Consider the following 20,886-nt stretch of genomic DNA (forward strand, 5'->3'; position numbering starts at 1 on the left):
ATATACAGTTGTACTTAAAATCGACTATGTATAAACTTTTCATTATAGGTTACTAAAAATGCTGCAAAAACTAATAATAAACGAATGCACTATATCGTAAGGTGACATTTTTCAAACAGCCACATTGGCAAAACTGCGCCACCTATTTGCATTGTAGGTCGGTGCTTCAACAAACGTTGTGTAGCGTCTTGAGTTGTGTCTGTATGTAAAGTATACACAATAAAGCTGTAAAAGGGCATAAGCTAAATTGGATTATCATCAATGATCAAGCCGAAAATAACAAAAGTGGGGTTTGAAGAACATTGCCAGAAACGGTTAAATTTACCTGGTAAGTGTTTTTCGTATTACAACCTTGTGTGCATTGTTGTACCTACACGTATCCCATGATTTTACTGCCATTTCCGCAACAAGTCATGCATTTACATTTACTATATCATATGTCTTAATTCCAATTATAACATGGCAATGTTATTTAATTTATTGATTTTTGCATTTAAACCAATTTATCATTCTCATTATAGACTTTAACTCCTGGTCCTCTGGCTCACTCTTTTACTGGAAGTAGTCGTTTGAAACTTTCATCTTTCAAGATGGATTCGGACATGGCAGCCGAGATGGCTCGGTTTGAAGAGGAAATTGCATCCGGGCCAGCTCTTCCTCCATCCTCTTCATTCCCTCCTCGTGATGGTGATATGCCCTCGAGGATGTTCCTACCTCACTCAGTCCGAGGAAGGAACAAGGAAAGCTCCAATCAAAGCACCGATTTTCATTCGGCAATTGAAGAAAACTCAAAAAATGAAAGTGGATTTAATGGAAGTAATAATGGACCACCAAGACCTGGTGGTTCTATGGGCCCGGGGCCAATGAATCGTGGTCCACCTATGGGACCCCGTCAAGGTGGACCTATGGGTCCTGGTGGTCCTATGGGTCCAGGGCCAAGTGGTCCTATGGGTCCTGGGGGTCCCATGCGCCCTGGTGGTCCTATGGGCCCTGGGGGACCAATGGGCCCAGGACCTAACATGATGCCACGAAATATGAATAACTTTGGGCCGAACATGGATGGTGGATCAATAGGTCCTCAACCTCCTCCAATGCCGGGTTTCTTCCCTCCTCCTGTTCTTCCGGACTTTACCGACCTTCTTCCGGTCCCAGAATCAAAACCAGTGTACTCCTCAGCTCCTGTAATAACAAAGCAGCCAACAGTAAAACGAAAAGCAGAGAAAGCATCGAAAAAGGAAAAAAAGAAGTCTAAATCCTCGAAAGACGGAAACAATGCTGAAGGAGTTCTTGTTGGACAACCGGTGAGATTGCATACCACGTACAGATATATTTTATCTTTCATAATTTGATACAGTGGCATGACCATTTGGCATGTCTGTAGGACTGCAGCTCATATAAAATATGTTAAGCCGAACCCAAGGACATTTAAATTTACTTTTAAATCTTTAAACAATAATAATAATGGCCTGTAAATGAAATCGCTAGTTACGATATTGAATGCTAATTTAAGAAAAGTAGTGTGTAACACCTTAAATGAACAATTTATAAACCCTTTTCTTAGGAAGTCACCATGCCAGTAGTAGCAGAACCTGTAAAACCACAAGTTCAAATTGTCCCTCCACCAGCATTCAATCAACAACCATATGGAACACCACCTTTGATGTCTCTGTACCAACGTAACCCGCCCACAACCTCCAATCAACAAGGTATTCAAACCATATTTCTAAAATCTTAAATAAGTTAAATGTTTCAAAGAATTTCTACTTACAGTATTTCGATTTCAAAATCATTTAAAAAGTATAAATGTTTTTATCATTGTTATTTTATATGTTAATTAAGCTTGTTTTAAATTACAGGTAATAAAAATCTACAGAAGAAAAAAAAGATCATACGAACTGCTGCAGGACAGAAGTGGGAAGATGCTACTTTGCAAGAATGGGATCCTAACGATTACAGGTAAAAATACATGATTTTATAAGCCTAGTGTTCTTATATATACTTTTAAATGCTGTGCTATGCCATCTGCTATTTGTTCATTTTATATGTTTTAACCATTAAATATATTGACCTTAGTGAAGCATGGCTGTTATTTCTTGAGAATAAACCGGCACCCTGGCCCATGGCAGTGTTTAGCCCGCCTGCCCCTAACCCAGACTAAGGGTTTAAGGCTCATCATTGATACCATTGTGGACAGTTGTCTTAAAAAACACATACATACAGATACGGGGTAACTCGTAACGTGGGACACATTTTATGGAATAGTACATTCGTGTTATAACAAGTTAACAACTGTCGGTAATCAAGTTACGTTTAATTATTCATTTTATTTTTTTGAAAGAATATTCTGTGGCGATCTTGGTAATGAAGTAACTGATGACACATTGGCGAGAATATTTAGCAGATTTTCTTCGTTTCAAAAAGCAAAAGTAATTCGAGAGAAGGGGTCAAAGAAGAGCAAGGGGTTGGTTTGGTTCATTTGTTTTTGTGTAATATTCTGTTTCTGTGTAAACACTCTACTTGACCCTGTACAATTTATAATGGTTGTGGCCTGTCCTTATTTTAACGGATTTCTTTATATGAAGGAAAAGTGTTAGTATATTTGCAAACTGTATTTTTACAATAACAACGTGCCCCTTATTTTTCTTTCTCCGGAAAAAAGTGGTTGTAATAGCAAAAGTTTAATGCTCATAACGCTGTGTTTAGATTTATTTTCTTATATTAAGAGATTGGTATTCTGCGCTTTTTGTTACTTGAGCTGTGACACATACAAGGCCAAAGTGCCAATTGCTAAATACTAGTACTGTAAGTATATAGGGTTGTAATTTTTTAAGAAATATTAATGTACGGGACTAAAAGATTACTCATTTGATGCAGGTATGGCTTCGTTAGTTTTAAAGATCCAAACGACTTCATTCGTGCGATGCGGGAGATGCAGGGGAAGTATGTTGGGAATCGACCGATTAAACTCAGGAAGAGCAACTGGAGGGATAGAAACGTGGATGTTGTGAGGAAGAAGGTGAAGGAGAAGAAGAAACTTGGATATAAAGTTTGATCTTTTAATGATGGAGTAAAAGATGAAGATGCAAGTGAAGTGGAAGCACGGATGACTTTATACATAAATCAAAACTTTGTTCGTTTTAGGTGAAATTTACAGCAAAAATTAATAAGATACAGGTTTTGGACTTACAAAAGCAGCATCGGCTGTTTTGTATTTACAACTTTATAAAAATGTGGACTTCCTGTAAACTAATATATCAATGATTTTAATTTAATGCAATGTGTAGCATTGTTAGGAACTTCATCACTTTATAAAGTACTGAGATTTCCCTGTCCGCTACTATACATGTTACCATTGACAATTTTTTCATGGTAGGAGTTTAAGTTAAGAAATGTCTGTGATTATTGAAACAACAGTAGGGGATATAGTTGTTGATCTGTATGTGAAAGAAAGACCAAGAGCTTGTTTAAACTTTCTTAAACTTTGCAAAGTGAAATATTACAATTACTGTTTGTTTCATTCCGTACAAAGGAACTTCGTTGCACAAACTGGAGATCCAACAGGTGAGTTTTACCTTTTTATATACAAACTATTAAACAATTTGTTAAGTGTTGTTTGTTTTATAAAACCTGTGAATATTTAGTTTAAAATTTGTATCCGTCTTTGTTATTCTGTATTAATCTCTGCCACGACGGACATTTTGTAAACGCGGATGTTTTACAAAAACAGAATACGGCACTTCCTGATGAAATCTTGTGACTGCAAGGCAGTCATTTTTTATTGAAAACCATCATCACAATTCTTAAATCCCTATGCCTTGATGAGCAGAATCAAATTATTTACGTTAAACTTGAATTAGTAACTAATGTTACAGGGTCGGGCAGAGGAGGGGAATCTATTTTCAGATCACTTTACGGAGATCAAGCAAAATTTTTCGATGCAGAAAAAGTTCCAAAAATAAAACATAAGAAAGCAGGTACAGTCATGCTAATCATTGTGCCCTAACGCCAAAAATCCTAATATAATTTAAAGTCTTAAACCTCCAGGTACTGTGTCAATGGTAAATGATGGAAATGGTTTTCACGGCTCCCAGTTCCTTATTACTTTGGGTGAAAACTTGGACTCATTGGATGGAATACACACAGTGTTTGGGTGTATTGCTGAAGGTAGGAAATAAACATTATAACTGTGTGTGTGTGCCACAAATCTGTGTTCCCATGCATTAAGTTTTTTTATTGCAAAATATTAATGATAGGGTATGTACATAAAAAATAATTTTTGAATGTATTGTTTTTGTATGATATGTTTGTATGTATCGCTGAAGGTGGGAAATTATCTTCATATATACCATGTACGGTTATCTGCTAAATGGACTCAGTAGTGGCATCATAGAACCATTTACATTAAAAGCTGTTTCTAGATTTCTTGCAAGTAATTTCTATATATCTTAATGCTCCCATTTCTGGTCTGCTGCGATTTGCAGTTAATTTAAAAAGCAATTATTGGTCAATTTTTATACATTACTAGTAGACTATTAGCAACTGAACATATTTGTCATTCAGTCCCAGATTTAAAATCAAAATTTCTATCATTTGTTAGTAACAAAATAAAAATTTAATGCATTTGCATTTTGACAATGTTTTAAATTTATCCAGGGTTTGACGTTATTTTAAAAATAAATGAAACATTCTGTGACAACCAACACCGACCGTTTCAAGATATTCGCGTCACACACACTGTTATACTAGATGATCCATTAGACGATCCACCAGGTGATTTTGAATATTAATTTTAAATTTTAAATATTGGTTTCATATAATTTCAATTTTAACGGAGTAAAGTCACTAAAATAATTTTAAAAATTTATTATAGTTTTGAATTTTAACTGGTTATAATATTTTTAAAAAGGTAAGTTCATTCATTCAGATTATGTATATATATACTGCTTTTTGTAAAATTTAATTTATAAAACATTTAATGAAATGGTAATAACTTCTCTTTAATTACGATTTTCTTCTCTTATTTAGGACCTGTGATCCCAGAGAAATTGTATACATCTATATTTATTGATTTTTTATGAAATTTAATTCATAAATCTTTTTAATAAAAGAGGAAATGTTTTTACAAATAAAAAAATTACAATTTATTTTTTATTTGACAATTAAAAATTCTTGAATTTCATTTTTCTCTTTTTTAGGCCTTGTTATCCCAGATCATTCTCCAGAGCCAACCAAGGAGCAAATTGAAGGTTGCTTCCGCATAGGAGCGGATGAGGCACTTCAGGATGAGGAAGAAGATGAAGAAGTTGTTGCCGAGAAGGAGGAATCTAAAGATGCGGATCACCGAGCACAGGTTGAAATATTTTGATTTCTTAGGCAATTTTTTTCACCATTTTTTGGGGATATTTTTTCCCTATTTTGGAGGAATTAGGTTAATCTGCATATTAACAAGCAAAAAAACTGCTTATAGACTAGTTGTGAGGATACAGTTTTATAATTCTTTCAATGTTATTTGTTTACTACCAAATGGGACCGGGTAATAGAATGAAAAGGTGTCCTATCTTCCCCCACCATCCTTTATGAACTTTGTACCCACAGGTTCTTGAAATCATTGGAGACATTCCAGACAAGGATGTTAAACCACCAGATAATGTTTTGTTCGTTTGTAAACTAAATGCAGTCACCACAGATGAAGATTTGGAAATTATTTTCTCCAGGTGAGTCCCAGTTACCAGAAGTTTCTTAACATTTGAAGTTTTTTTTGTTGGTATTTTAAGCATTTCTCGAGTATTTTTTTTTTTTTCTGAGGTTAATATTGCGTTACTTTCTGTTCTAACTTTTTTACTTTCTTTTTCCGAATCAGCTAAATGTCTAGTTATAAATTATCACACATGTAACTTTGTGAGTGATTTTTGTTCTGTTTCATATCTCTCATTCCCACTTACAAGCTTCCATGTTGACATCGTTCAGTTATGATATGAGCGCCTTTTTTATAAGCCACGGCCTTAAGATTACCATTATATTGAGCGTGCCAGAATTGTTATGTTACATTTTCATCACAAATACTAATTACAGGTTCGGATTTTGGCATAGTTTAGTTATGATATGAGCACCTTTTTACTAAGCCACGATTACTATTTTATTGAGCGGTGAGAATTTTAACGTTACATTTCCTCACAAATACTAATTACAGGTTTGGCACCATCATATCATGTGAGATCATACGGGATTACAAGACTGGTGATTCACTACAGTATGCCTTTGTTGAGTTTGAGACACCTGACATGTGTGAGAAAGCTTACCAGAAGATGGATAACGTTCTAATTGATGACAGGAGGATACATGTCGACTTCAGTCAGTCGGTTTCAAAACTTAACTTTCCCAGATTTAATGCCACCAAAGTAAGTAGATTGTTCTTTTGTGATAAAGCTCATTTTTCCAGGGTGTTCTCAGGAATAATTAGGCTAATGTAAAAAGTAAAACTGACTTGTAGACCACCTTTTGGGTATAGTTGTCATGCTTTTTATTTAATAACTTGTTGAGTAGTTTTACCCTCAGCGTATTTTAACGAATGTCACTTTATTGTTAGTTTAATATTTCCGCAATATTTGAAGAGCTGAATAAAGTTACGTTTTTTTTTATTCTTTTAGAAATCCAACGAAGAAATTTCCAACAAAAGCATTCGAAGACAGAAGACGCCAGATTCCCCCGACCAAAAGTACAAGCGACGTCATCGTGACGTCACGCCGCCAGTACGTCATAATCAAAACCGTCGTGACGTCCCGCCAAGAAATCGACCAAACGACCATTCGTTAAGAAGACGTCATCGTGAAGAAAGTCCTGTTTCACGTGACCGTGACGTGTCGCATCGACGTCACCGTGATGTAGAAGACAGACGTCATCAAAGGCCAGACTCACACAGTAACTCACGCGGCCGATATCCGAGTTCCAATAATTCCCGATCAGAACCAAATAGAAACACGCGGCGTTCGCGAACACCTGTCTCCTCCTCATCCGAAAGCGAGGAGAAGGGGAGAAAAAAACGGGCAGAGAAGAAAAGAGTGAAAGAACAAAAGAGACGCAAACGTTACTCCACTTCTTCAGGTTGGTTTAATCTTCGTCTTTATTTAATCATTACTATTGCTCAACTCTAAAGAATTATAAAACTGTATCCTCATGACTCCAATAGATAGTTGGTAATCGTTAAAACACGACATTTGAATATTATGTGCTAAAGATGTCCGGTCTTCCCCCACCTTACTATATATCCAGGCTAGGCGTGTTTATATCCGAGGTTCTGTGTAATTCACCCTTGTTATCCTTACAGCTTCCGAGGCCGAGGATTTGTCCTCGGATAAAGAAGTAAGATGTGGGAAGCACCGGAAAAGGTCTGTTTCCAACCATAAAGACGAGAAAGCAAAAAAGAAGAAAAAGAAGCATAGGACATGACCAGGTGTTACACCAGTGGTTGCTTATTCCATTTTACCAACACTGAGTTGTTTTATTTTCATTGAAAACACAGTTTGAGACACTCGTTTTATTGGTTCGTTTTTTACCGTTAAACTGGCGAGCACTTCATCGAAAAATAGAGATAAATACGTTTCTATAAAAATAACCGCAACGACAATAAATGTTCGCTCAGACCGCGAAGTTCAGTCCACAGAGTACAACGCGTCGTATATACAAAGCAAGGATGCTACAATACAAATGTGTCGAGCGACGCAATTCAGTGAACGCTTTTTGGCGCAACTGTAATATAGCGGTTGAAGTGACGATACAATTCATGAATTTTGTGACACAGGCGTGTAAAAATGTGGAACCGTTTTAACTGAAGATCGTTTGTGTGCCTTTTATCGGCATACGAAGGTTTTTAGTGCAGATATACGTGTACAGATAACCAGTTTCCGTAACAAAACATGAAAAATATCAAGCGTTTATAGCAAAACCCGAGACTTACTGCAAGCACTGCATTATAATGGCAGCCATCCGTGTGCACAGTGTTTTGCAGTTGGTGCGCTTCAGCTACGATATCAGTTTCTTACAGTGGTGAGAAATAGGTTTGGTTCAAAGTCGTTTCACGTCGAACGCACCATATCACCAACCATTGCTCTGTTGTATGTTGATAAGTTTAAGAAGTCATTAGGGCAGCTGGAACACGAGCACTTCTTGATCATCATCATGTTTCGAGTGAAGTTCGTTCCACTTTCGCAGTTGAATTGAACCTTGATTGTTTTGCTCACTTTGGGTCCGCAACATTTACCGGTGCAAAAGCCGCAATATTTTTGTCGGTAGGTGTCTCTGCTGAGGCAACCGCTCAGTGAGAACCGAACTCGACTGCTGTGGCGAATAGTCTTTCTGCACGATCGTCGTCTCTGTGGGATAAAGACAACAATCGTTATGAAACGTTTAAAACACAAACTATTATTATATACGGACGTTATTAAAAACTATTGCAGCTGGAAATACACTTTATTATGCAGCATTCAAACAGATGGCCTACTTACCGTTATAACGGTCGATTCCGTCATCGAGCAAGGACGAATGTTGCAAAGTCTCATCTCTTTCTTTAATTTGCAATCAGCGTTGTCGTTAGAGACTCGGTTCGAAACACCAAACCCGCATGACTTTGAACAATCGCTCCACTCTGTTGTCTGAACCATGCAATTCTCGCGGAAGACGACTGGTTGGACCGGTCTTTCTTTCACTGTAAAGGAACGAGGATTTTAAAGAGTGGAAATTACAAACGTTATCTAATACAGATATTAATATGAAACAGTACAACATAGATAACGTAATGTTGCCCTATCGTTATAATCTTAAGGATGTGGTTTATCATTCGGTTTGCCTGATGTGTTTCGCCTTAGAGAAAATTGCTGAACGTACCAATGTGAACAGCAACGTCATGGAAAAGTTGATATCCCTCGCGAGTAACTCGTGTCTATGCGAGTGTATTACGTCATTATTGCCCCGAGCCAAATGCTGCTTTTTGTTTACGAAATGTCGAGGAGCGAACCTAGATATATGCTCAATATAGATAAAAACCAAAGCAATCACACGACAAAGCATTGAATTTTAATAAAGCCGCCACACAATTTTAATGCGGTTCAAGCAAATTAAGTCTCGGCAGTCGCATTTATGAACTATAGGGGGCCTGACGCAATGTTTACTAAGCCTCGAAAACCGCACAACACCTATTGCTGGCTTCCTTCACCTGAATCAACATTATTCAAAGTATGTCCCGAGATGACCCGACTTTGTATTCCGTTATAACGTGCGTTTTGTCGAAAACTACTTGTGTACCAGTTCATATTTCAACACCTAACAGGTGTAAAGAGAACTTCGCATTCTTAACTTTACCTTTCTGCCTAAAAATCCGTTTAATTCACACTAAAGCACGTTTCGTCGAAGCATGATTATTAGAAAGCGCTTACAACCCAGCATGCCTTGTTTGAGCTATGTGCATGTAAGAATGCACTCAAATAAGATCTCGATCTTACCGTGTGCACATAGAACGAATGTCATTTAGTATCTCGTAACAAATCTGTGACATGTACAAAACAATATATACACTGTCACAGATAAGGCGTTGGCGCTTTGCCAGAATCGAAACTTTAATCCTGACTTATGATAGCTTCGTGTCGGATCACAGGACCAACGTTAAGGTCACTTAAAATTATTGTTTTCGAAAATTCCACTTTCTCCAGATAGAATATTGGAGACAACAACATTTTCGCGTGTTTACGTGACCGAGGCACATCATCGTCGTGATGTATGTTGGCAAGTTTGGTGTATTATTGCGAATCGTTGAGGCTCAAACCGCACCGTTTTGCTGCCGTATAATGCTATTGAGCAGTAAGTGCAATTACTGTGTTTAGCGCCACCGTTGAATGGTCCGGTATTAGAACGGCTGTTTCAAGCTGCTATTACTATCCGAATATACCTTAAACATGTTGTTTTGTGACACGGTGCCATTCGGCGCAGACTCCAGAACTGATATGTACGACCACATACCATCCGTCTAATCACCAGTCTGTGCTACGAACATTGCAAGGATACGATGGCGCTCGTGGCGACAACAACTCATGAATTTCATGTTTATCGTTTCGCGGGTTAAAGTGCTTTAAATAATCTACCTAAAAGACAGTGGTCCTCTCGAGACGTCACGCTGCGATGTCATAACGTTGCTGGATGATAAAATTAGATTCACTTCGCGCTTGGAACAAATACAGCTGTGTGACGAAGTTATCGCCATTCAAGTGTAATAACGGAAGATATTCGATCCAACCACGTGTTGGGGAAATCTCAACTTCTCCTTTAGTTTTGACAGCTTTGAATTTGGCCTCAAAATTGCGCGGTCGGGCGTGAGTCATATTTTAATTACAAAACTCGTTTGCGCCTTTCATTCTCCACAAGAGGAACAGCGGTATGAATCATCTATATTGAAATCTGCCTCCTAGTTACAGCTGATGGAAAATTTGTAATCCCCAGAAATAAATTAGGCGTGACATCTTGTTTAGGAACGGTGTGTACAGGTTACATATGGTTCAAGTGGCCGGCACCGGTATTGCTATTTTAATTTAATATTCACTGCTGCCACGCCTTTTTTCTGACGTGTTCGGTGTTACAAGTCACCCTTCCGTGCCGGAAACCTGAATCACTTCGCGATAATGTTGTAGATTACCACCTTACCGCACGCTGAGAACCGTCAGCCATTTTCCTGACAGCAGCGCCTATACCTTTACGCATGGTACAGATTACTGGAATGTCCCGAAATTTTCGGCATATTTAAATACGAGTTTAGTCTTATCGTTGGTTTAGCTTAGGTTTCATGCGTTACATCTACAAGCTGCCACTCTTTGCTTCGTTTCTATCCGTCACGGCCGATTAAAAGTTGCGAACTGCAAATAACCGGTTCAAACAGAAACAACAATACGGGTTATATAACCGTTGTCAGAATACCGCGGCTGCATTTCTTTAAAGTAACTGGAAACTGCTGAGTTTCCTTTCCCGTGTTGGCTGTTACGCTACATCAACATTGTATAATCTTTTTAGCGAAGTTTGTGGTTCACGGTTCATTTTCATTGGCTCGTTGATCCTTTTTAAGTCCTAATTACACAAGGCAACCGGATGTTTTAAAGTATTTCTAATAATGATGGACCGATATATCCACAGCGTAGTACCACAGCGCACCAGAATTTCTTGCGTTCGTTAAACGCGTCATAGAATAGTTTCAACAAAGATTAAAATAAAGAAAAAGTGAAACAGCTTTACCTTCGTGTTCTTGAAGTTCAATACCAGGATCCAGTCTTCCGTTTCTGGTGCAAACCCATTCCTCGCAGCATTCGCCTCTACGATGGATCAACCTACGGAAGCGTTATGTGGTTGTTAATAGCAATATTTAAACCCAATGTCCTGGCACCATGGTTACGACGACAAAGTATGACGTAATGGCAGTTTTGGGAAAGAGGTTTTAAGAACAACAGCGTTACCACAAATCGCCATTGTCTTTTACCGCTGATCAAATTCTATTTTTAACTATTCGCCACAGAAGCCTTTGTTTCATTTACACGAAGCGTTGAAATGTCAAGTGCCTACAGGTGTCCGCACGGCGCGCTAGAGTGCCCGGTTAGGCTAAATAGAGAATTTCAGCATGGGAACCGATCATCTTATTTGCGCAATCTCAAATTTAAACTTAAACTACTTAGTTCGTCAAGTGTGTGTATATTATCATTTCCACATTCACCGACGTCTGCCGCAATACGATCGCATGGAAATGCCAGAAATTCCATTAAATTTTGATCGATATGAGACAGACGTGTCAACCCACTCGCAATAAACACGTCTCATAAAAACACCAAACACCGCGCGACACTTTAGCTTGGGTTCACTACCAATGAATATTACACACTATGTGTTGTATATTTGTTTTGTGTCTTTATTTTAATTTCGCACAGTTGACAAAACAGAGTCGTTTCCGGCGTAATATTTCACACATGTGGTTAATCAATTGCGATATTTTAAACTATTTTTTTTATGTGGTTAATCAGTTGCGATATTTTAAACTATTTTACTTTGTGGACAACGTTGGACATATTTGAACAAATACGCTGAGAAGTTAGTTGGATAACGTTAGCACATAATTTCCCATATTTTCCCATATTTTCCCATATTTTCTAATCGTTTTAAAACCAACAATTTTAACACCCTTTTATAGGGTGGTGTAATGGTTATATATTTTTGAAAATATTTTAAAAAAAGGGGATGATAAAAACGATAGAAGAGAATGAAAGCATGTACCATCTTACCCCAACCCACTATATATCTCACCTTGGGTGTCGACATTCCCGTATGGATGGTTTATGCGGCAAGCAAGTCGGCATGCAGGCGATATCACCATCTATACATGAGCAAGTGACTTTACAGCTAAGTTGAAACGTCTGTCCATTATCGTACCATGAACCTCCTACATAACATGCGACTCCAGGGCTTGCTGAAATGTGAAAGCAGTTATAATTTCATATTCTAAATAAGGCTATTTATGTGTAGGATGAGGCAAAGAGAACCGTTTATTTTTCTAGGTTATCCGCTAATATTAAGCACATATTTACATCATGTCGAGCGTATGATAGCGTTTTTCTAGCTATACACTTTTTCTCAATGGGGAAGATGAGACACATTCGCACTCTATTTTCTCGTCCCACTTGCTAGTAAATATAAAACGCTCAAAGAATATAAAACCGTATCCTCACGACTCCCATATACCGTTGTTAATTGTTTAAAACACGATCCCGATATTTGGATATTATGTGCCAAAGCTGTCCCGTTTTACCCCGCAGTACTTTATGAAATTTAACCGAAAGGGGCTATAAGATACCTTTGCATAAACCGGCGCTCATGTCGCAGTAAAGTCCTTTATGGTGGTCGCATCGCATACGAACATCACAAGGTTCATTCAATTGCTTGGCGCACATCTTACAACAGTCGCAGCCATCCATGATTCGACTTACACCTGGGGGGCAAGTTCCTGGGGTATCCGGGCAGGTACAATCTTGGCATTCCCGTGCCTCGCTTCTCTGTGTGAAAATGCATTGGTTAAACTTAAACCATATGAATGTGCCAGTCGGCAGATTATTAAGAATTGGTTAAACAAAAACAGATTATAATTAGAAAGATTATTGTTACAAATTGCTTGCTTTGGTGAAATAACAAATTAATATAAACCATTCAATGTTACTGGAAATGGTTACGTAATGTTTTATTTTGAAGCCGTGTTGTTGCAGGCGTGACCCGGCTGTATACCGGTTAAGCTGGTGGGTTATGACGACACCGGTGTGTCAACTTAAATCCTGCTTTGAGTACATGGTGTGATGTCATAAGCGCTACATGCATGGCAAAACAAGACGAACAATGGGTGCTTTGTGACGTATATGCAGCTTCCCACACCGCAAATGCTAACCGGGTTTTAGACGGGACTAGATCGGAGTTACTCTAATTTATCTGCGGCCTTATCTCCGACAGTAAAACACTCGCGTTATTGGACTGCAAAAATGCTGCCGCTCTTCCTATGACGTCACGAATGCTTGCGTCACTGTAGCAAACTCACGTGACCAATTTTCCCGCTTATCAAATCTCCGCATGTTTCTAGAGGCTTTACCGTGCATCGGATCAGAGTATCTAGATTATGTTCTGACGTCATAATCTTCGAAAATCCGTCATTTCAAGTACGCGATACGTTTGTAATCGAACACCGACGATATCAGACACGCAAAATTATTTTCGCCCGTTTGTGAGAAGCGTGCGAAGACGACTAAAACCAATTGAGAAATGCGTGCGCCATTTCGGACCGAGTGTTTAACGTGGAAAAATATTCGGTTTATCTTTTTGCGGTGGAGAGACATTGTTGGCTCTGCTGATAATCGGGTCTAAGTTCAAGAGTATTAGTTTACATCACGTAGCTACATATGGTGAATGAAATAAGATCGTGTATTGATCCACCATGTTCATGGGTGTGATGCCCATTCGACTATCCTACGTCAGTGTAAAATGATACCCTGAGCCCAGAAATCTTCCTCGTGCCGCAAACATTCTAAATGTATGTTGTAGCGTGTTATCTGATAAAGTAAAACCACAGAGACGCGCCAAACTCATACGCTCTGACTTTAGTACAGCGAAGGCGCTCGAATTCTGATCCGTTAAAAGCCTACCATGGGCTGCGGAAACCAGCAGTAGACCTGGATTTTACTTGGTAGAAATACGACGCAGGTGTCGCTTAAGTCTTTCTGGATTGGGGGTAAATCGTGTGTGGTTTACATGTGGACCTCCGCGAATAATGTACTTAGCACTCTACACCAACGCAATCTTTGGTTCCCAGTCTCAACTGTGAAAATGCAGTGCGCGCAATCTTGTTCAAAAATTTTAAGCGGCAAGGAGAAAAACTTTATTCGGATTGTAAAATATAAACCATCTGCAATTTTGTTGTTAAACTGCAACGCAAGGCGCCGTCTGTAAAATTTGTTCATTGCTCAATTGAGCGCCCCACCCATCTATTTTGCGCAAGAGTAACTTCTCGTAGGAAAACGGCATTATTTGTGGCGGTACCGAAGCCGGCGCCTCGTCACCCCATTTAATCTCGCGCCTACACTTTCTAGTATTGACAGAGCGATGTTATGGAATTTTGCCGGGGTCGTCAGTGCGCTGCAGAACGGCGCAGTTATCAGTGTGATAATGTGCGCACAGACTAAGTACATATTTATAGACGTGTGACCCGCCAAGGCACGAGCGCATTCCGCCGTCAACGGATTGGACTCTTTGACCTATCGAAATTAAAGTTATATAGCAATCATCTTTAATCGCGACATAGCTTGAAATAATTACGTTTCGGAAATGTAACTGGCAGAATTAAAATCCGAATATATAATTGGAGACGAGAAGATAAATGAAACGGTTTAGAAAAATATCGTTTCCGCGTCGGTTATTTTCAGCGGCATTCCACCGTTTATACAAAGATATATTCATGCAGTTTACACTGTTATTACGTTCCGCTAGCGGTTAGTTCGTTTCCTTTACCAGCGATAACAAGAACTATAATACGGTAACAGCACGTAACATCACGAAGTGTAAATACGCGACACATGATCGTAATTGGAAACGATGTTTGCGTAAAAAATGCACCAACTTTGCTACAAACCTAGTTGATAGATTATTTTGCGCAATTCTTGAAATTTGTTTATGAAACGTCATTGATTATGACGTAATTAAGTAACGTTAAAAAAAAACACGAAAAGTCCACGATCCGAAGTCGATAGGTTCGGCGGCGTTACAGTGATATCTAATTACAAATGAAGAATGGAAAGTAGCTTGTAGTAATCGCCCAAAACAGATCGCGCGAATTCCTTCGACTACTGTGACGTCATAAAGTCTTTATTTCGCCAGAGAACAAGTGTTCGACAATGTTCTACAGTAAACGACACACTGCTTTTAGAAAATGATAATTATCTTCGTTTCCGAAAACCCTTTGTTTTCGAAAACGACCTTAGTCTAATTTTAACTCCGCTTCGGCTGGTACAGTGTTGTATTACACCTCTGACGTCACGCTTACGTCATACCAAAGATTATCGCCATGGTAATGGCGTTGGGTGGTCCTGAAAAACAACCTTCACCTAACATAATGTTTTGTTTGATCGCAACATATCTAAAAAAGGGAAATTCTTTCATCTGTTTTGTTTGAGACCAAAGCCAGTCTGGAATTTTCAAAATTGCTCACCCGTTTAAAATAACGTTGTGTGGGTTGGAGATTGAATTCTTTAAAAATACCGATTTGGCATATTCAATAGCAGCGGTTACCATTCCTGTGTCAATTTTTATTTTCCCAGGACACGAAATAACCCAGGCAGTGTACGATGGTGACTCGTGTACATTTCTCCCATCCGTCAAGTTCTATCATTCTGCTTATATCTATTCCCGCACGAACCGGCGTGAAAATGCAACGCATTGGCAACGATATTGCTGCAAGATATGTTTATTGTCTCCACCGAGTTCCAAAAAATGGTTTATCTGGCCTTAACGGGTTATTGGGCGCGTTACAGGGAAACTGCACACATTGCGGTTGCACGTTCAATTAGATAATTCGCAACGGTGGGAACCTCGTGTCGCCACTTAATACTTTGAGTGTTTGTATATCGTTTTTTCGTGGCTTCGCTTCTCGCTAGCTTGGGTGGTGTGAGTTAACTGTGCGGCAAGGATATGCGCAATTGTTTATCGTCAGTCGCATAATACGCCAAGACTTATTGCATTGAAATATTAGGGCGATATTCCAAGTTTCGTGTCTTCGCTTTTACCTAAATCGCATTATGCGGTCTGGTGCAAAGTGACTGAGCTCGTTTTGTATGGGTTTGTGGCGTAATAAACCTGTGATTCATACGTCATAATCAATCGCTTACCGCTGGATAGAAATCTCCTTCCGTCGATTGATTTGATCTTCTCAAATCAAAATTCGGCGTTGCCATGGAGAGATAGAATTGTGAAGTCACAATCATCATAACAATATACACGGAAAACAGCATTTTAATATTTTCAACAAAAAAAACAATTATCCACTTTTTAATTTCTGAGAAAGGAAAAACAACATAATTTGACGTAAAGCAAAATATATAAATAGTAGGATGGGACACCTTTAGCACAGAATATCCAAACATTCTAATCGTGTTTTAAACATTTAACAACGGTCCATGGGAAACGTGCGAGGATACAGTTTTATAACTATTTGAATTTTCTTTGTTTACTACCAAATGTGACGAGAAAATAGAATAATAAGGTGTCCCATCTTCCCCCATCCTACTATATGATTTTTAGTTTTCGAAATAAATGCGATTGCACGCATCAGTTATTTTTACCGACAGGAAAACTCGTACATTGTTATGGATGATTCATATCACCATAAAATTTCTATCTCTTATTGGAAGCCGGTTTATAAGTTTCACTACCTTTTGCGAAACCACTTCAAACTTTAACGACGGCTACATGATGTTATAAAGGAAATCAAAATCAACTTTGCCTTATTTTAAACTTTAGAATTTCGCCTTGGCTCTGGGTGATCTTAAAGTTTTCCTAGTCCTTTTACATCCGTGAAATCAGGAACTTAACCAAGATGTACCCACCGTAGAGCAATCCCAATCGTTGCGATAGTTAAACCTTAAGACCAACCAAAAGGTACACCTGTCACAATCGACTAACACCGTCGGCTGCGTCGGCTTATGTAGCCATCTCTGACTTCTTCGCATTGGAAGAAGGGGTTCAGTTCAAGCAACCAGCACGCTCTCCCGGGTATCGTGTTGCCTTTTTCGTCATGATGAAAACATGTTTATCAAGTCTGAGGCAAGCAGATGGCGAAAGATCTTAAATTTGTTTTGCAAAACGTGCAGGAAAATGTAAAAAGTTTATTTGTTCCTAACTTTATTAAAATAAATTTGTTCGAGTATCTGAAAAACGAGTAAATGCTTTTGAATCGCTCTCTGTTACGAGCAAGCGAACACTTTTTTCTACTGTGCGTGATAGTTGCAAAAAGCAGTTATATTTCATGCAACTTGTATTTACCTACTTCTATAATTTAACAAAGCATACCGACAAAATAATAAACCAAACTCTTTATTCATCGGTAAACTGAACGCTCTGTACGTGCTTAGTTGTCAAACGGAAGCTTAGGAGAAATTCATTGCTTTAGTTGAGGAGTGTTGTTAATCTACATCTAATCCCTTAGGAGGTTTGGCTTGTTTGAACTACTGGTTCGAATTCTCCTAAACCTTCTGCTCTCCAGGGTCGAATTCAGACTTCGATATTGCTCGGCTCTGGATTACTGCGAGGCATTGTGACGTTGGTGTCGAATTGTGACATCAGAAGTCAATCGAAACCGTCTCAGGCCCGGTTTCCACAGATTACGTCACTAAGTACCGGAAGACGCAGATAAACAATTGTTTTTCACGGCTTTAATGCATTAAGACACGTAGATAAATCGGTGGAACCTTCATCTGCAGCAACTTTAGCAGCCACCACCTATCCGTGATCAGAGATTGCATTATGTGATTAAACTTTGCAAGGTATTGCGTGTAAGTTTCAAGGAACTCAACAGGTGATTCGAGTTATTGGATTAATGTTCTTTAGCAACACCACGCGGCAAATAATGCAGTTGTTTGCGACGTATATTCGTTCCTTTGAATTTTGTCACGCCTTTTGATTCTTGATTCTTTATATCAGTTTGTTAAAGTTTAATATAAAAAACTGAAGTCTAGATTTATGATTAGTGTACAGATACAACTATATCCCAGATTTATCTACATTTTAATTTTTTTATTTAAAACGGTACTGTTTATTTTAGTTATCATCATGCAGTTATACTGGCACCGGTAACGTTAAGAAATTCTTCTCGCTTGTTTTATTTTACATATTCATATTACAAAACCGTATACAAACTATGAATGAAATGTATAAAAAGCACAATGGAATCACATACATAAACACAAAGGATTTCGTGGCAAAGTGGCCAAAGGGGATTTGGTTCAAGGCTCATCGCTGCTATTGTTGTGAGCATAGGCGTTTGTGGGCAAGACACTTAACGGCAATTGGTCCAGCCCAATGGCCACTAATGGGTTGTCTAAATTGTCAGCCATAAATAAAAACATGAAAAAATCTCCAAAAAACAAATACTCACAAAGTTAAATTTGGGGTAACTCGTAAACTGGCAGAATGAGGTGAATGAAAAGGTACAACCGTGTTATACTGTCGTTTTCCGGCCACGCAAGAATAAAACAAGTTTCATTAATTCAATCATGATTTCTATGGCATTGTTCTAGAAATCTTCAATCAGGGAAATCCCCAACAACAAATTTTTAATTTTTTAAATTAATTTAGAAATTGTAACTTTCAATAGCTTTGCCTGTTATTAAAATAGCATGATTTATAGGTTGTGGTGACGTAACTTCTCTTTGTTAGGCATCAGAGTGTAAACATTTATTTAGAAACTGTTAAATGTATATTCGTACCTTTAAAGGTGTTAACATTTATCATTACTAAAATGGAATCAACAAAACGTTTATTCAATCATCAACCTGCCATTAACGCGGAAGTTAAATTCATCGTAGGCGAATTTGAAAAGCTACCAGACAAAAATTTACGGATTTTGGCCGAAATGGAAACAAAATCAAAGCATCTAGCTGACGAAAGCTTACCGTCTGCAATTAACGTTATGAAAAACAACTTGGTGAAACTCCAAACACAAGGTACCAGACAATGCTTTATATATTTAGATTAAGTTTGATTGTAGTATAAAATCTTCTCAATAAACGAAGTATTTTACTTTACAACTGTTTAGCCTCAGTCCTTTACATTCAGGTAGCACCAGATCTATAAGATTTAGTAATTTTGTTCCTGGTTATATATTTGTAAATTAAAAAAAAATGTGTTACTTTTTTAGTGCAAACAAGTTTTCAAATGAGTGAAAGAATCTTATCTTTGGAACAGGGACTAACACCTCAAGCGGAGGTACTGGTACATATAAATATTTCTTTGTATTTTTTGCATTAATATTTGTCTGACAGCTTATTTGACAGTACCATTATTATACCAGTTTATCTGTTCATGGCAATTTTACAAATACTTTTATTGTTGCGATACCTTTTAATTACACATTGAACTAAATAATTTGTTACAAAAAACACTTTTGTACTTTTAAATTATCTTTCTGGCTTTTTGGTGGTAATATTGTAATTTGGTTGTACAAGTACAATATTTTAGATAAGCACGCCAAGTTTGTAAATTGGGCTATTTAAATGGATTAGTAGTTCATTATATTTCAATAACTGAGTAGGATAGTAAAAAGGTGGCATAAAATCAGATTTAAAATGCAGAAAATCTTAATCCAGTTACTACCACAGATGGAAAGAGATACTTCTTCTTTCTGGAAGTTATTTGAGCATCAGAAAGAAGAGATAATTACTGAGCATGAGGAAGAGAAAAGAATATTGGAGGAGGAATACAGAAACCTCTCAGAACAAATTGAAAGGGAAAACTCGATCTCATAAGTTTTAGATTTGAGATAAACGACAATATACTGCGATAAGTCATTAAATTGCAGTTAAATTTGTGTTAAATAGCGAATAATAAGGAAGTTTAATTTCACTCCATCCTTTTGTCTAAACTTTATGTAATATTAGCATAGCATTTCACCGCAGTGTTCGATTTCTATTCCATACTGGAATAAAACCAGAATGTAACTTGCTTTATACTCAGGTGGCTGGAAAATGACAGTCGTTATAGCATGGGTGTTCTGTTTCATACACCTCGTGCCAGCTTACGAGTTACCATATATTTTTTTAAAGGGGGGAGAAACAATTTTCTATTTTTATTTAATTGTTTATTACCAAAAGCAAATCAGTGTTTGACATATATTATGATGTATCTAAACTGTTTTAATTACCTGTAATTGTAGTTACTATATAACTGTGATGAGAGTAAACCATAACAAACTTAAATCAGATATGTGTGCCTATAAATGCGGTCTCAAGATCTGCATTTATCTTGTATGTAGGTTTCATATGTAAAAAATGAGCTTTAAAAGGTGCTATTGTGTCTTATTTCTAATTTATTTAACTTTTGACTACCAAATTTAAGATTGTGACAGTTAAAACAAATGTAGATATGTTGTTAATTCAAAATTACTCAATTGTATAGTTGTCCGGCGCCGTGGTATAGTGGTTAGCGCGCCTGCCTGTAACCCAGAGGTAATGGGTTCAAGGCTTGACGCTGTTACCATTGTGGGCGTATGTGTCCTTGGGCAAGGACACTTAACGGTTATTGCTCCAACCCAGTGGTTACTAATGGGTTGTCTAAATTATCAGA

General features: G+C 37.8%; 4 protein-coding genes across 4 annotated transcripts in view; 3 read left to right on the top strand and 1 right to left on the bottom strand.

The window, feature by feature from the left end:
* The first annotated feature begins 135 nt into the window (after window positions 1–135).
* LOC100178635 (RNA-binding protein 42-like) lies at window positions 136–3,373 on the top strand. Its single transcript, XM_002131864.4, has 6 exons — window positions 136–328; window positions 522–1,301; window positions 1,562–1,706; window positions 1,857–1,956; window positions 2,339–2,461; window positions 2,875–3,373. Exons 2-6 carry the CDS (start codon window positions 591–593, stop codon window positions 3,050–3,052), a joined length of 1,257 nt encoding a protein of 418 aa, XP_002131900.1. The 5' UTR covers window positions 136–328; window positions 522–590; the 3' UTR covers window positions 3,053–3,373.
* LOC100181001 (peptidyl-prolyl cis-trans isomerase-like 4) lies at window positions 3,365–7,651 on the top strand. Its single transcript, XM_002131862.5, has 9 exons — window positions 3,365–3,561; window positions 3,873–3,974; window positions 4,045–4,164; window positions 4,654–4,770; window positions 5,196–5,350; window positions 5,596–5,714; window positions 6,191–6,398; window positions 6,648–7,101; window positions 7,325–7,651. Exons 1-9 carry the CDS (start codon window positions 3,390–3,392, stop codon window positions 7,444–7,446), a joined length of 1,569 nt encoding a protein of 522 aa, XP_002131898.1. The 5' UTR covers window positions 3,365–3,389; the 3' UTR covers window positions 7,447–7,651.
* On the bottom strand, window positions 7,520–17,427 carry LOC100176312 (connective tissue growth factor). The gene is made up of 6 exons (XM_002131886.5): window positions 16,437–17,427; window positions 12,872–13,070; window positions 12,325–12,487; window positions 11,269–11,360; window positions 8,502–8,701; window positions 7,520–8,369 (listed from the first exon to the last, which is right to left on the bottom strand). The coding sequence occupies exons 1-6, from the start codon at window positions 16,689–16,691 to the stop codon at window positions 8,073–8,075; spliced, it is 1,206 nt and encodes a 401-aa protein (XP_002131922.1). The 5' UTR covers window positions 16,692–17,427; the 3' UTR covers window positions 7,520–8,072.
* A 1,609-nt stretch (window positions 17,428–19,036) lies between these two features.
* Window positions 19,037–20,886, top strand: part of LOC100184098 (transmembrane and TPR repeat-containing protein 2) — a 25,723-nt gene continuing 23,873 nt past the window's right edge. The window contains exons 1-2 of the mRNA XM_026840727.1: window positions 19,037–19,268; window positions 19,463–19,530. The gene's annotated coding sequence lies outside the window, so the exon portion shown is untranslated. The remainder of the gene's footprint in view (window positions 19,269–19,462; window positions 19,531–20,886) is intronic.

The sequence above is a fragment of the Ciona intestinalis genome, chromosome 2, assembly GCF_000224145.3.
Source record: "Ciona intestinalis chromosome 2, KH, whole genome shotgun sequence".
In the NCBI taxonomy this organism is placed as follows: Eukaryota; Metazoa; Chordata; class Ascidiacea; order Phlebobranchia; family Cionidae; genus Ciona; species Ciona intestinalis.